The sequence below is a fragment of the Hakea prostrata genome, chromosome 4, assembly GCF_041222555.1.
Source record: "Hakea prostrata isolate BN-2017 chromosome 4, UWA_Hpros_2, whole genome shotgun sequence".
In the NCBI taxonomy this organism is placed as follows: Eukaryota; Viridiplantae; Streptophyta; class Magnoliopsida; order Proteales; family Proteaceae; genus Hakea; species Hakea prostrata.
Window position 1 is genome coordinate 54,512,439 of NC_142603.1, and position 17,337 is coordinate 54,529,775.

A 17,337-nucleotide genomic window follows, 5' to 3' on the forward strand; every position below is an offset into this window, starting at 1 on the left:
AAGAGTGTGATGCCTATTTGACATTAGGTATGTTTTCCTTAGAAAGAAGAACATGCACATTGGAAGAATGTCGTATTTGTACATTTTCCTTGTAGTCCTAGCAGAAAAGGAGCTTGAATCATAAGTGGGACTTTGAGGACCTCCAATTGAAGCCAACTGTTCATCACCCCCAATTATATCACAATGAACACAAGGAAGGTGATGATGAAGAACAAAGTCTTCTTGACAACCACTTATTTTTCTATTCATATGTGGCTATTTGTTTTCTCTTAGGATTCTGGACTGTTGTTGCCCCTCTTATTCTTAGTAGAAATTGGCGTCTAAAGTACTACAAAATTGTGGATAGAAGCATTGATTGGTGCCGTGATAGGCTCTTCTGGTGTTTGTATTAAATAAAGAACCGTTACATGTTTGTATTATGTCAAAAACTGCTAGCAAATTCCTTACCACTCAATGAAAACTAGTATGGGACTTCTACTGGCTAGGTGTGATTTTTTATTTTCTTCCTATTTTGAGATCATGTAATCACCACTTGCATACACACACATATAGAGATGTTTGTAAGGGTTAAGTTTTCATGTGGGAGTAAGGACTAAAGGCATATACTTGGGGATGAGATTGAACTTGTCGTATCCGATTTTTGTAAACGGCTTGAAATTTAATTTTAATTCCTCGAACCATGATTTGGAGGACTTGCATACATGTTATATGGATTTTCCACTTTGAAAAGGAAAAATGACAATAATGTTTTCTATTTTAAAGTTCAAGCAAAAGTAAGAGGCCTAGATTGTGCATCCAGCTTTACTTGTGTTGAAGTATATACACTTAGACTATTTACTGTTCACGACACTATTCACGTGAACAGTAAAAAATCTGTTTTTACTATTCACGGTACTGTTCACGTGAACAGTAAAATTCACGTGAACAGTAAAAAATATGTTTTTACTGTTCACGGTACTATTCACGTGAACTGTAAAATTTGTGTTACTGTTCACGTGAACAGTATATGCTAGTGATGCTATCGTACTTTCTATTTCTGATGTAGGAGTTTTGCTATATAAGTTTGGGAGTTTTTAGAAAGCATAGTTTCTATTTTGGTGTTAGTTTCTATTTTCAGAACTTTCTATTTTAAGAGCTAGGAAGTTACTAAAGCTGTAATTTTTTAGGAGCTAGGAAGTTACTAAAGCTGTAATTTTTTGTTTCCTTTTTCTTGAGGACAATTAGTTGTCTCTCAATTTGTATTAGATTCATTAGAAGCTATATATAAAAGGGCTCTGTGATTCTAGACTTTTAAGCAAGAATCACAAGCCTCTTCTACTAGTTCTTCATCTCTCTTCTCTTCTTCTTCTTCTTCTCTATTTTCTTTGTTCAAGTTCAGCTGCTGTTTTGATTATTTAATGCTTGTTTTCTAATATGGCATCAAAGCAAGTTTAATCAACTTAGGGGCCGTTTTCTCTCTCTTGGCTGCCCAGTTTATTTTCTTCTTCTTCTTCTTTTTTTTTTTTTCCTTTTTCTTATCCAGGGCAGCCCCAACCTTCGCTGCAATTATTGTGCATGGCTGTCCTTCTTCTTTAACTTTTGAAGCACCAAGTATCTATGTATTAATACTACAAAAAGGCCCTAAGCTTTCTGGGGATATGTCCACCTATTTGATTCAACTGAGGCTGCTACTACCCTTTTTTTTGTGTGCAAATCTGAAGTTCAATCGCACTATACTTGATGTCTTGGGATTCCTCTTGATTCTTGCAAAGATATGCCCATAATTCGGATTGCAAGACCTAAGTATTGTTTTCCATTGTTTGTGCTATAAGTTTAGTTGCAAGTCATATACTAGTATCCCTGTTTCATTGAATTTCTCTCTTCTGAAAAATTCTGCTGCTACTTTCTTGCTTTACTACTTCTTCCGTTGTTTATTTCAAAATCAAGTTTAGCCTTTTTTTTATCTAATACTTCTACAAAGACCTAGAGGACTATTTTTCCTTCATATCGAGATCTGTTAGTTTCAAATCTAGCAGAAGTTTGCTGCTATGGTCCGAGATCTGATATTATTTGCTACTGCAACTACTTGTTATTGCACTTCTTCCGAGTGGATTGCTTTGCAAGAGATGACGTCGCAATTTTGAGATTCCAAGCTGGTTATATATATATATATATATATATATATTTTTTTTTCTTATTTAATTTGCTCATGCCTAAGGGTTAGCGGTGGTCCAGAATTTTTTTCCCCCTTGGTGAACAAGACTTTGTTCTGTGAGACGATTTTCTGCTGCTTGATCAGCTTTATTGGTGAATAATACACGGCTCTGTGGCAAGATGTGCTGATGCTACTTTTCCTTCTTGGGTTTCTTTTGTGCTCATAATTTTAAGATGCTTGTCACTGGTCATCATTAATTGTCCACGTGTAATGCTACACGTGAGGGGGAAAATGGTACATTATTCTATATCTACTCAAGATGTGCCGATGGATATTATTTGTGAAGATCTTTGCCCTCAACTTATGGCATTCTACAACAATATCATTACCTATCTTTACCTATATTGCCCTTTTACCTACCTACCTACTTGATTTGTAGTAACCCATACTACCTTACCTACTTGGTCTACAGTAACCTATACTCGCCTTTTACCTTGCCTACTTGGTCTGCAATAACCCATATTGTCTTTTACCTTACCTACTTGATCCGCAGTAACCCATATTGTATTTTACCTACCTACTTGGTCCGTAGTAACCCATACTACCTTACCTACTTGGTCCGCAGTAACCCATACTGTCTTTTACCTTACCTACTTGGTCTGCAGTAACCCATACTGTCTTTTACCTAACCTACTTGGTTTGTAGTAACCTATACTGTCTTTTACTTTACCTACTTGGTTCACAGTAACTCGTGCTGTCCTTTACCTACCTACTTGGTCTATACTATCCCATACTACCTTACCAACTTGGTCCACAATAATCAATATTGTCTTTTACCTACCCATACTTTACCTGTTACTTGCCTTCTTGTGAAGCATTTATATGGACATTGGAGTCGCAATTTTGAAGATTTAGCGTGGATATTTCTCCCTACTACCGGCATTACGTGGATAATGTTTTTTGCCTACCTACTACTTGCGTTCTTGTGAAGCATTTATATGGACTTTTGAGTTACAATTTTGAAGATCTAGAGTGGATATTTTTCCCTACTACCGGCATTATATGGATAGTGTCTTTGATCCTGCTATACTTATGGACTTTGTTCGTCTTCAACATCGTCGATTGTTCTCAATATTGGATGGTTCTATTGACATGAAGAATTAAAGTTTTTTTTTTAAGTTGCTGTTGATTATCTCCTGGGTGAAGTTTTCTCAATGTTTATCGACATCTGCCATTGCTGCACGATTCAAGATTGGTGCTACTTTTCAAGTTTATTCTTATTGTGCAAGTTGAAGTTTTCTTTGTGTACACTCCAGCTTGAGGGGGAGTGTTGAAGTATATACACTTGGACTATTTACTGTTCACGACACCATTCACGTGAACAGTAAAAACAGATAAAAAAATCTGTTTTTACTGTTCACGGTACTGTTCATGAATAGTAAAATCACGTGATTCTTGTTCACGTGGACAGTATATGCTAGTGATGCTATCGTACTTTCTATTTCTGATGTAAGAGTCTTGCTACATAAGTTTGGGAGTTTTTAGAAAGCATAGTTTCTATTTTGGTGTTAGTTTCTATTTTCAGAACTTTCTATTTTAGGAGCTAGGAAGTTACTAAAGCTGTAATTTTTTGTTTCCTTTTTCTAGAGGACAATTAGTTGTCTCTCAATTTGTATTAGATTCATTAGAAGCTATAAATAAAAGGGCTCTGTGATTCTAGACTTTTAAGCAAGAATCACAAGCCTCTTCTACTAGTTCTTCATCTCTCTTCTCTTCTTCTTCTTCTTCTTCTCTCTTTTCTTTGTTCAAGTTCAGCTGCTGTTTTGATTATTTAATACTTGTTTTCTAACAACTTGCTTTTCTCATGATCCTGTTTTGTAAGAAATTAACAAAACTGGATTATAACCCCCATTAACAAAAATGGATGCTTGACTACGCTAGCTAATGAAGTTTCAATTCAATTTTGTTAATTTCCTACAAAACAGGAGCATGTTTTTGAAAAATGTGAATTGAAATTAATTCCTCTCAATGTGGGTGGAGGATTTGAACTCTAAAAAAGTAACCATTTGTCAAGGTGTTTTTTTCTTAGCTCCAAGTAATTTTTAGTTCATAAAGATTTCTTTCTGTGGGAGTATCCTCCATCTTATAGCTAAGAGATTTGGGATTATTGATGAGCTAACCAATCTGGTGAACACCAATGCCCATGTCAAATAATCTACTAGCCAAGTTGTTGATGAACAATTGCAACATGACTGAATCATTTATGCTTCAATATTATGATTTCAACATTGGGTTGAACAATCACCATTTGACGGCATGTCAAAACACATCCATTATGATACATTTTTGTACAGAAATGTTGGGTGAACAAATCCATGCACACCGATGAGAAAGCTGGAAGTGATACAATTTGTTTATATATAAATCAAAAGACATGTTTTTGTGCATCTTCAGATTGAAACAATTTAGATTTGATGCAGGATTAAAACTTCGGATACAGCATTGGTATCTCGTCTCATGAACACAAATAGAATGGATGTGCATCAGTCCATGTACTTATCCCAGGGACTTAATGCTTCATCTTAGACCTTTTCACAATCATCACAAAACAATGAGCATGGTGAGCACAAGAATCACCGACACTCGCCCAAAACATCCTCGCACGGCATCAAACAAATTATGTGGTATACTTGTTAATTCCTTTCAATGAATGCGATAATATAGACAAATGAAAAGGAGGGTTGCTTGTGTTTGGAAGGGATGACTATTGAGGTTATCCACTGCATATGAGATGTATGTGGCCTGGAAGGAAAATTTTTCTCTACTAAAGGAGATGGCAATCAGTCACAATTGGTGGTCGAGGAAAGAAAATATTTATGCGACAAAATTTCCAATGTTTCCCACAAAATTTGAATTTTTTTTCTTCTTCTCATGAACCAACTAGTCTAGTCAGGTTGAACCAGGTTTCTACAAGTTTTGACAAGTTTCGAGGTTTCGACAAGTTTCAATGAAATTTCAACAGTTTCGATTAAAACTTGGGATTTTTTTTCGTCCCCTAGTTTTTCGTTTCGAGGTTCTCAAAATGGAAAATTTCGGTGAAAATTTCATAAGTTTCGATGGAATTTTGTTCTATGCCTCCAGGTCTTTTTAGACTCGATCTTTGATGTGGTAGTGGGTGGTGATTTTGACTACCACTTATACTGTGAAGATCCCCGCATTACTTCTATTAGTTTTGTAAACGATCTTTTCCGTTTTTGGCAGGACCAATGAGAAGACAGTGAGATTTGATCGCCTCTTTGCTGGCTTTTCTACTCAATCTGGCTTGACTCTAAATAGGGAGAAATCTTAGCTTTATCATTGTAATACCCGTCCAGAGATATTGACTATTATGGAATGTGTGCTCGAGTTCACTCACGGTAGCTTCCCTGTTTGTTACTTGGGTATTCCACTGTCCTCTAAAAGATTGTGTGGTGATGATTTTGCTCCCCTAATCAGTAGAATTGAGCAGCATCTCCAGGTTGGTAGCACAAAAAGCTTTCATATGGTGGTTGTCTGTCTTACTCTTAGTTGATCTGTCCTCTTTGGTATTGTGGGATATTGGCTTAGTAATTTAGCCTTCCCAAGTCTATTATCAATCGCTTGGAGTCTATCTTTGATAAATTCCTTTGGAAAGGATCTATGGGATCTGGCTCATATTGGATCACTTGGGATATAATTTGCAAACCTCTTCATGAGGGTGGGTTGGATATACGGCGGCTAGAGGATTGGAACCATGCTGCACTTCTTCATCATGCTTGGTCCCTTGCTTCTCAAGTGCCGAAAAATTGGTATGCTAATGTTAAGTCTCATTGGCTAATGAGCGATTCATTTTGGTCAGTAAGCAATCCTCGTGACTGCTCTAATGTGCTTCGGATAATCTTCAATTTTTTATCCATTTTGGTTTCTTGCACTAGGTTTTTAATCAAGAATGGTGACTCGATCATGCTATGACATGATCTATCCATGGCTCTTGAATGGCCCTCCAGCCTCTTCAGGTATCCTCATCAGTGAAGCTCTCGATCATAGTAAGGGTGTCAATCGGTATGGTTTCAGTAACTCGGTGCGGTTTCGGTACGGTACCAACTTTGAATACCTAAAACCAGAATCGTATCGTACTGAATTTACACGATACTGTACGGTTTCCGTATTTGCAAAAATGGTTCAGTACGGTTTCGGTATTAAATCTTTTGAAAAATGCCATGTCAGCATTGCCACATCAACATCAATTAGTTTTGATGATAACAAACATGAATTACTAATGGCTATACTTAGTTGTGTTTGTTTAGTTCAATATGAGAGAAAATGAACAAAATCCAACTCAATGCCAAATGCTTAAGCCTAAGTCAATGCTAAGACCAAGCCAAGATAGGCATGAAGTCTAAGTCAACACGAGCATGAAGAATGGAGTATAAGAAGACTCAAGAACATCAATGATCATCAATCCAAGCTCAAACAAGAAGACTTAGCAAATTAGGACTTAAGTCACTTCATGTACACTCATATGTAATTGCACTCAATTATTCACATATCATATAATTAGACTGACCTAGGACATGTTAGGAGAGTGTATGAGGCTTAGAATTGAATAGAAAATCCCAAAAATCCAATCAAATCTCTAAATGCACATTACAGTGCACTTTATGCTGCAGACGGTCATCCGTCTGAGCAATATGGTCGTCCGTCTGTCAAACAGTGCTTCGTCTGGTTTGAAGTAAGCCTCAACGGCTAGTTTTTAAATGGCTACTTCCCAGACGGAGCTCTGTCTGATTCAGACAAACCTCCATTTTGATCAAAATTTGGACTAAAATGTCTTTTTCTATCTGTTGGGGTTGGCTAAGGCACTCAATGGCCACCTATATAAGCCCAATTCACCCCATTTGAGAGCTCTGAACCTCACATTTTATCAACTACTCCCCAAGTAATCTCATGTTCTCAAATTACAAGAAAACAATTGTGCTTTGCCTCTCATCCTCACTTCACCTTGAAGAACATACCAAGGTACTAAGTAAGCTTGAGGTAATTAAAGGGGTTGGTAGTGCATTCATTTTACAATTGAGCATACAACTCTCATTGCATCACACTCACACAAGAGGTAAAGTGTCACACCTTTTGTTAAGTAACATCATTCTCTTGAAATTATTTCAATTCTAGTCTAAGTAGATTAGAATTGGTTTTTGGTGCTTTTGCTCGTGAACAAAGATTGAAGAGGGTGCTCTTGCCCTAAGATAAACAAATATTGTAAAGGATTTAATCTCTACCCATTGTATTGAAAGAGAATCACTAGTGGAAATCTCTGTTGAGGCCAAGAGAAGAGTGAACGTAGATTTGTAAAGTCAAACCACTATAAATTCTTTTATTGTGGTTGTTTGTTATTGTTAATTTTAGTTGAATTTTCAATTTATCTTGAAATTGTAATCAAATCGAAAAATTGGGACAATCCACTAGTTGCAACGGATTCACCCCCCTATAGGTTGCACCAACAAAATCGATACGGGAAAACGGTTTAAACACGGTATCTAGTGTGGTACAATTTTAGTATGAACGAACCCATGCCACTTTTGTTATTAGTTATTTAAGACCCTAATGAAATTGCGATCAAACAATCGATAGAATCTGATATTAATAGAGACAAAACAAGTAAATCTAAGAAGAGTGACGGACGAAATGAAAAACTGAAACAGGAAATTAGGGATGGTGTAAAGGTAAAGTGTTTTAATTGTAAAATTATATTCCTTAATTTGGTACGGTATCAATTCAGTACGGTTTCGGTACATTCCGACATTATTAGTATAAAAAATAGAACTGTACCAAAGAAATTCAGTTTCAACACGTACCGTACCAAATTTTCAACGGTTTGGTACAGTTAAACGGTTTGAGTATGCAATTGACACCCTTAAATCCAACAGCAATAAAGAGGCTACGCCATCTTGTATTTATCCGACGATTTTGTTTATTCCTAAATGGTTCTTGGTACGCAGTCCCTTGCTCTAGGGTTTGCAAGCATACAAGTGTGGGTATTATTGTTGCTACGAGTGTAATGATTCATCCTATGATCTAGTTAAATGTAATGTTTTAAAATTTGAATGAGCAATGCAAATTTCTTTCTAATTTATAGACTGTATGGTCCATGATTTCAAGGGTCCTCAATTCACCGCCAATAACTTCAGCCATTAGCAGAGCCACCCAAGTACTTTGGCAGTGATTGGAATCTTATCTAAGATGTTAACTATCACATCTACCCGGTTTGTGAAGATTGACTTGACTTGAAGTCAACCAATGTACATACATGGGAAGACCTACTTTAACACAGCAAGACTTGCTTTAAATTTGTGTTGATTGACTTGGAGTCAACTAATGTACATACACGGCAAGACCTGCTTTGGATTTGTGTTGATTGACTTGGAATCAACCAATGTACACACACGGCAAGACCTACTTTGGATTTGTGTTGATTGACTTAGAATCAACCAATGTACACACACGGAAAGACCTACGTTGGATTGGTATTGATTGACTTGAAGTCAACAATTGTACCCACACGGCAAGATCTATTTTGGATTTGTGGTGGTTGATAAGTCAATCAATACACATCTATTGAAGCTTCCTATTACTTGCTTTTCTTTTACTAAAAAGTTGGACCACTTCTGGAAAATCTTACTTTAGCAAACACTACACATTAAGGGTATCAATCGGAATGGTTTCGGTAATTCGGTACGGTTTCAACATATTATGCTTTCTACTATGTGGTTCAGGAACTGAATGCTAGTGCCGATTACTTGGCGGGGTTACATGTAACTATTCTTGAGATTATCTTTGACCCAAGGTCTTTACCAAAGGCGCTCAACCGTATTATAAGGGAAGCTACCATTGGGAAGATCTACTTTAGATTGTAATTTTTTTTCCTTCTTTTTGGGCGTGGGGGTATTTACCACAATGGCTTTTGTGAGTGTTTTATGCTTTTGTTTTAGTATTTATGGTTCCAAAAACTGTCTAATAGAGGAAAGGAACTGCTTTCTTACAGCTGAGAGATTCTCTCAAATATCAGAATGGTTCCGCTCTTGTTAATCACTGTGAAAGAGATGGCTGTTGCGATTAGAAATTCATAACGTGATTCCACACAACGTAATTTCTGTTTTTTGGTACATAAACTTCCATTGAGAAAGGACAAAAGAACACAAGTTATCAGACTGACACAGGTCTTATAGCCAAGGAGTGGAGTTCGGCCTTGGTTTATCATTTTATATCACAAGATATAGAATAATACAAGTAGTTAAGGTATACTTGTCATTTCCTCTAACCAACTAACAGCTGTAATAGACAAGAGTGCGATGCCTATTTGACATTGGTATGTTTTCCTTAGACAAAAGAACACATTGGAAGAATGTCGTATTTGTACATTTTCCTTGTAGTTTAAGTAGAAAAGGAGCTTGAATCATTGAATAACTATAATGTAGTGGAGTTCCCTATTTTCTTAATGGGGTCCATGGGCAACTAAGATGTGATTTTCAAATTTGGCATCAAGTATGTTTTTCTTAGACAACAGAACACGTTGGAAGAAAAAGGGAACCATGTTGATGTTACTGAATTCATTGACTTGACTATGGAAGGTATGAATGAGAGGCGTTCCCAATTGTCGACACACACTTACATGGTTGCTACATTCTTTAGTTAATGAAGAACATGGGCTAAGAGAGTCGGAGGTGATTTTCAAAGTTGCCATCAAGGTAGTCATTTTCTGTTGACTTGACTTGGCTATGTTCATGCGAATGTAACTCTCTACATTTGGCCACCCTTCACTTTTTGGCTTAGAGATATTAGTCTCTCCACTTGAATAAATGAACTTTCTACCAAAAAGAAGATTTGGCTACCTTTATATATATATATATACACACATAAGTTATCTATTAGTATACTCAAAATATTCTTTGATCTTTAATCTCCATAGACAGTTCAACTATTCATGGGGACCTCTTCTTGTTCGTCATCTGGGGTGATTACCACAACAGTTTTCATGAGTGTTTTATGCTTTTGTTTTAGTGTTTATGGTTTCAAAAGTTGTTTGATGGAGGAGAGGACTGCTCTCTTACAACTAAGAGATTCTCTCAATTATCCAAGTGGTACCGCTCTTGATGACTGGGTGGGAGATAACTGTTGTGAATGGCAATCTATAAGCTGCGATTCCACACACAACATAATATCTATTGATCTTTTTGGACAAAGAGAAGATCAATTAGGGAAATGGTACCCAAATGCTTCTTTACTTACTCATTTCAAAAAGTTACAATCCCTATATTTAACATACAACAACATTGGAGGTTGGATTATGCCACAAGGTACGTATTAATCCATTTATAGATCATGAGACCTTTTGCATCTTAATTAATTTTGAGTTTTTATTATAAATATTAATTATTGCAAACATGCAGCATTATGCGAACTACGAAATCTCAGATCATTGAATTTAAGTGGGAACTATCTAGACAATGGAGGCCTTCCAAGGTGTCTTGCACGTGGCCTTCCTTTTTTGGAAGAGGTTGTTTTAAATAGAAATTATCTAAACCTATCATCCCCTTTATTATCAGGTAATTATGATAAGGGATAAATTCCATCTATGATATCTCATCTATACCTAATAATGTATGAAGTCAAATTCTATCTAGCTATTAATATATGGTTTTCCTAATTGATCAAGCTACTTATGCTATTGAATAATTTAACTTGGCCTTAATTTAATTTGTTTCATGTATGGTGATGTTGCAGCATTATGTGGATTGAAGAATCTCCGCCAATTAAATTTAGGTTATAATGTTCTTAGTAATGGAAGTCTTCCTCCTTGCATGTTGGATGTGTTCTCTTCTTTGAAAAGTCTTGACTTATCCTATTTTTCTCTTGAAGAATCGTCTAACGTCCTAACAGGTACAATGAGGAAAAGTCTTTCTCCCTACAAATGATATTTTTCTAATTGTTTTTTAGTTTTACAATAAAGTCAATGAAATTTATATAAATATGTAGAGTTTCTAAGAAAGAAATTGTGTATCTTCATGTATTTTAGCATTACGAGGAGCAAGAAATCTTCGGGAACTGATTCTACAAGATAACAATTTCAGTGATGGAACCATGGAAGGTAGAAAATTCTAAATCTACTATCCAATTACATGCTAGGGATAGAGAAACATTTATTATCAATTATTACCAATTAATAGAAGTCGATCAATACGATGTCACAAATTATTTTTTTATTCATTTTTAATGTACACTAATACACTATCATGTGCAGCATTTTGTGGAGTAATAAGAAATCTCAAGACATTGGATTTAAGTTATATCAATCTCAATGTGCAACGTATACCACCTTGTCTACAACAAAATCATTCTTCTTTGGAATATCTTTATCTGTTTGGCATGACTCCTACCAAAGATTCAAAAGCACTCCTAAAAGGTAAAGCTTAAAAAGATTATATATGTCTTGTGAATTATAAACTCATTGTAATTTGAGCAAAGTGAGATATGTACATGGTTTACGTATATGTGCATTGCAGGACTATCATGTGGGTGGAAGAAACTCAGAGTGTTGGATCTGCGATATAATGATCTTAGTGATGAAGACTTACCTTCATGCCTATTCTACAACAGTTCCATGCTCGAAGAATTGGATCTGTCATCAAATAATTTAAAAGGTTCACTTGGCTTATCAATAGGTACATACCGATGCATTAATTAAGAGGCCCATTAATCTTGTGAATTATATTCTTATTGTAATTTGAGCAAAGTGAGATAGATGGAATATGTACGTGTGCATTACAGGACTGTCATGTGGGTGGAAGAAACTCAGAGTGTTGGATCTTGATGATAATGATCTTAGTGATGAAGACTTACCTCCATTCCTATTCTACAACAGTTCTGTGCTCGAAGAACTGGATTTTGTCATCAAATAATTTAAGAGGTTCACTGAGCTTATCAACAGGTACATACCAATGCTTCAACTAAGAAGCCCAATAATTTGTTGCTAGATTCCCTAGCTATTATATTTGATGTCTAATTTTTGAACTTTTTTGGTTCTCAGTTAAGAGACTGCAATGCAATGTTTTTTCTGCACCATGACCTGGAAATGGTGTTAATTGGACATGTTGGGCCAGTCACAGTTTTTTAGAAGCTTGTTAGAACTTACCATTGACAGACCCATACAAAATGTTTTGAAAACGATCGAATAGGAAAAACAAATGAAAAAACGAAGAGAGAAATAAAAATAAGTTGGCCGAATCCAGCCCAATCTGCCTACCTAGCTAGGCAAGCTTGGCTGATCTTACTTAGCGAAGATGGAAGGAAGAGAGTGGCATGGGTTGATGATTGATGCTCCATTTCAATTGTGGTCTCATCTGATCTAGGCCTACTCCATTCTGCCTATTTGTACCTTACTTGAATAAACCCTTGCTTCTCTACCATATAAATAATGTTCAAATAAATAACTAGAACGCTATTAATGAAAATATAACATTCTCTGTCTAATTTTCATTTTATTAATTGATTGATGAAAATCCCATGCTTTGTTTTAATTATTTAATATTTATTCTACAGGGCTCTGTAAACTAAGGAAGCTACGGAGGTTGTATCTTGCCATGAACTCTATGCAGAATGTCCCTTGGACATGTTTGAGCCAATTGAATTCTTTGGAAATCCTTGACCTTTTTGAAAATCAGATTGTAGGTACCGTGCCTCCTTCAATTTCCAACCTAACTTCTCTTATCGACCTTTCCCTTTTTGAAAATAAGTTGGAAGGACTGACTTTCTCTGTGTTTGCTAACCTTTCAAAACTTGAATGGATTGACCTTTCAAACAATAGAGATTTGGAAGTTGAAACAGAGTTGCCAACTTGGATTCCGACTTTCCAATTACAATCCTTATCCTTAGACAATTGCAAACTCAGAACCATTCCCCACTTCCTTGCCACCCAACACAACCTAGTTGAGCTATCTTTGTCATACAGCTCACTTCAAGGAACAATTCCATCCTGGCTGTTGTATAATGCTACTACTGTAGATTATTTTCATTGTTCCTTGAGGGGTAACCAATTGCATGGCCCACTTCCATTACCCTTCAAAAATGAGACTTCAGCAGTTGGATATCTTGATATCTCTGACAACAATATTCAGGGGGAACTTCCTAGGAACTTTAATGTGTTTTTCCCAAATCTATATTTTTTGAACATGTCCAGAAACAAACTTCAAGGTTGCATTCCTCCCCCATTTGGCAATTTAATTAACCTAATGATATTGGACTTGTCGAATAATCACTTTGTAGGTGAGGTACCCCATGGATTAACTCAAAACAATACTTCATTATCTCATCTGGTCCTATCAAGAAACCACTTACATGCAATGCCAAGAGTTTCTAATTTGACAAATCTACGCACCTTGAGTCTTGATGGTAATCTCTTCACACGACCCTTCCTTATCACACCATCAAGTGTACCCTCACTCGTCCTTCTAGACATTAGTGGGAACTCCATGGTCGGCAACATCCAGGATTGGCTGCTACCTGTTGCCTTCCCAAATCTAATGTCACTTCTTATGAGAGAGAATCACTTTGTTGGTTATCTTCCACCATCACTGTGCCAGATGTACAAATTACGCATTTTGGATATTTCAAATAACAATCTATCTGGAACCATACCTTCTTGCCTAAACAACATCACTTCGTGGCTGAAAGAATCTAAAGTAGATGGCTTGTTTGGATTTAGATCGATGGATGCAGGTGAGGAAGACACGTTCGATATCAATTTTGCCACAAAGGGAAAATTGTACTCATACAAGGGTGGTCCTCTTCACGGAATGACCGGGATCGACTTATCTATAAACCAATTGACCGGTGATATACCATCTCAAATGGGGGAGTTGAGAGCCTTGCATTCACTAAACTTTTCTCACAATTGTCTAGTGGGCCATTTACCAGAATCCTTCCAAGAGTTAAAACAAGTGGAGAGTTTAGATCTATCACACAACAAGTTGGTCGGTGTGATACCTCCTCAAATGATACAACTCTCTTTCTTATCCACTTTTAATGTGGCCTTCAATCAACTCTCAGGAAGGATCCCGTATGAGAATAATTTTGCTACTTTTCCAAAGGAAAGCTACATTGGTAATCTGGGACTTTGTGGACCTCCAATTGAAATCAATTGTTCATCACCACAATCACAACACAATGAACACAAGGAAGGTGATGATGAAGAACAAAGTCTTCTCGACAACCACTTATTTTTCTATTCATATGTGGCTATTTGTTTTCTCTTGGGATTCTGGGCTGTTGTTGCTCCTCTTATTCTCAGTAGAAATTGGCGTCTAAAGTACTACAAAATTGTGGATAGATGCATTGGTTGGTGCAGTGATAGGCTCTTTTGGTGTTTGTATTATATAAAAAACCGTTAACATGTTTGTATTATGTCAAAAACCGCTACCAAATTCCTTACAACTCAATGAAAAGTAGTATGGGACTTCTACTAGCTAGGTGAGAATCATTTTTTTTCCTTTCTATTTTAAGATTATGTAATCGCCATTTGCACACACACACACACTTATACAGATATTTGTAAGGGTTAAGTTTTCATGTGGGAGTAAGGACTAAAAGCATATACTTGGGGATGAGATTGAAGTTGTCGAATAATCGGCCTGAAATTTAATTGCAATTCCTCGAAACATGATTAGGAGGACTTGAATACATGATATATGGATTTTCTACTTTGAAGAGAAAAATGACACTAATACATTTTCTACTTTGAAGTTCAAGCAAAAGTAAGAGGAGGCCTAGATTGTGCATTCACCTTTACTTGCTTTTCTAAGTATATTGTCTCTATAATCACCCTTCTAAATTATATGGTTAGCAAGCTGTCCTTTTTTACCAACAAAACTAAACCTATGGTGTTGTAGAAAATGATGTGGTGACAAGCTATCAAAAACCCTCGAGTGAAAAGAGGGTTTGATTCTCACTGATGGTTTATGTAATATTTCAATAAAACACGTACGATATAAATTTTGCCACAAAGGGAAATTTTTACTCGTACAAGGGTCGTCCTCTTTACCAAATGACAGGGATCGACTTATCTATAAACCAGTTGGCTGGTGATATACCATCTCAAATGGGGGAGTTGAGAGGCTTGCATTCACTAAACTTTTCTCACAATTCTCTGATGGGCTGTTTACCAGAATCCTTCCAAGAGTTAAAACAGGTGGAGAGTTTAGATTTGTCACACAACAAGTTGGTTGGTGTGATACCTCCTCAAATGATACAACTCTCTTTCTTATCCACTTTTAATGTGGCCTTCAATCAACTCTCAGGAAGGATCCCGTATGAAAATACGTTTGCTACTTTTTCGAAGGACAGCTACATTGGTAATGTAGGACTTTGTGGATCTCCAATTGAAATCAACTGTTCATCACCCCAATCACAACACAATGAACTCAAGGAAGGTGATGATGATGAAGAACAAAGTCTTCTTAACAACCACTTATTTTTCTATTCATATGTGGCCATTTGTTTTCTCTTGGGATTCTGGGCTGTTGTTGCCCCTCTTATTCTCAATAGAAATTGGCGTCTAAAGTACTACAAAATTGTGGATAGATGCATTGATTGGTGCAGTGATAGGCTTTTCTGGTGTGTGTATTATATAAAAAACCGTTAACATGTTTGTATTATGTCAAGAAACTGCTAGCAAATTCCTTGCCACTCAATGAAAAGTAGTATGGGACTTCTGCTAGCTGGGTGAGAATCATTTTTTTTTTCTATTTTGAAATTATGTAATCGCCACTTGCACACACACATATAGAGATGTTTGTAAGGGTTAATTTTCATGTTCCAGTAAGAACTAAAACCATATACTTGGAGATGGGATTGAACTTGTTGAACCAGATAGATTTTTGTAATTGGCTTGAAATTTGATTGCAATTCCTCAAACCGTGACATCCAGCTTTACTTAATTGCTTTTCCAAATGGATCGAGGAGAATTAGTCTCGCAATTCCTTAATCATGTATGTATATATAGGTTGTTAAAGGAAGCTTCTTAGAGGATGGAGTCATGGAGAAGGGATTAAGAATTTATAGGGAATGGATTTCAAAAAACAGCTAAAGACAGTATTTTTAAAAAGTTAGGAAGTGTACCCTGTTAACAGAATGGAATAATATATCCCACCCTATAATATAACATTTTTTTTTCCCTTCTACCAACCGAGCAACCCTGCTCCAGTAAAATAAAAAATGTCACCAAGCCCAACTGAGTCGATCGTTATGGCCAATGTTCTTCCATTGTGTGCTAGATCTGCTATGCTCTTCTTATGGATGACTTTGCCATCAAGTTCCTTATTATTCAAAGACAACTGACAAGTCTTCACCATGTGTTTACTGCTAAATGTGAAGTTTAGGATCATTAATTCCTTCCTGGTAAGTTACCCTTTTTAAGTATTTCAAGCATGTATCGCTTGTATAGCATATGCATGCAGGAATCTGATATGGAGTTTGAAATAGCTTTGCATTCGGATTTTGTCATAAAAACAATTTAATTATTTGGTTAGCCAACCTAAACATAAACAATGTAAACGTAGAGGTTGCAAAAGAAGGTAATGCCAAAATTGGCTCATCGCTTTCCTGATGGATCTGATGCTGTGCAGGGACAGTACTTCGAATCAAGTTGAATATGCATGTCTCCTGAGATGCATAGCCCAATTAACAAGCATTAACTTATTCAAAAATTCTGAAACAACATTAATATTCCATGGTCAAAATCACGTACGGAAGCCAAATTGTATTTTGGAAATGGCATTGAACCATGTAATCAGTAAAATAGCAAAGTTCAGGCAATATTCATATGATGGATGCTAGGAAGAATTACAAGAAGTCAAAGGTTAATTTCTTTTTTATGATGCTTGAATGTCTGACATCTACTCCAGCTAAAGATAGAATCTCCAATAGATGTGGCTTTTTTAGAAATTTAAACTGAATAGCTCTGTTTTTATGTATTAGAAGATTACTTCCCTTCTAAACTATATATTTATTTACATGTCACTTATCTCATTGATTCTTTTATGTAAAATGTGAATTCAACTGCAATGGTTTAAATTTTTTGTCTTTCATTGATTCATTTCTGCTGTATGTGTAATCAATTGTTGACTATGATTGCG

The 17,337-nt window shown here is 36.2% G+C and overlaps 1 protein-coding gene across 1 annotated transcript; it reads left to right on the forward strand.

Annotated features, from left to right (window-relative positions):
- Positions 1–10,102: 10,102 nt before the first annotated feature.
- Positions 10,103–14,614, forward strand: LOC149019688 (receptor-like protein EIX1). The gene is made up of 7 exons (XM_089153665.1): positions 10,103–10,506; positions 10,600–10,755; positions 10,934–11,089; positions 11,226–11,297; positions 11,451–11,612; positions 11,713–11,871; positions 12,749–14,614. The coding sequence occupies exons 1-7, from the start codon at positions 10,134–10,136 to the stop codon at positions 14,593–14,595; spliced, it is 2,925 nt and encodes a 974-aa protein (XP_089009791.1). The 5' UTR covers positions 10,103–10,133; the 3' UTR covers positions 14,596–14,614.
- The last annotated feature ends 2,723 nt before the right edge of the window (positions 14,615–17,337 follow it).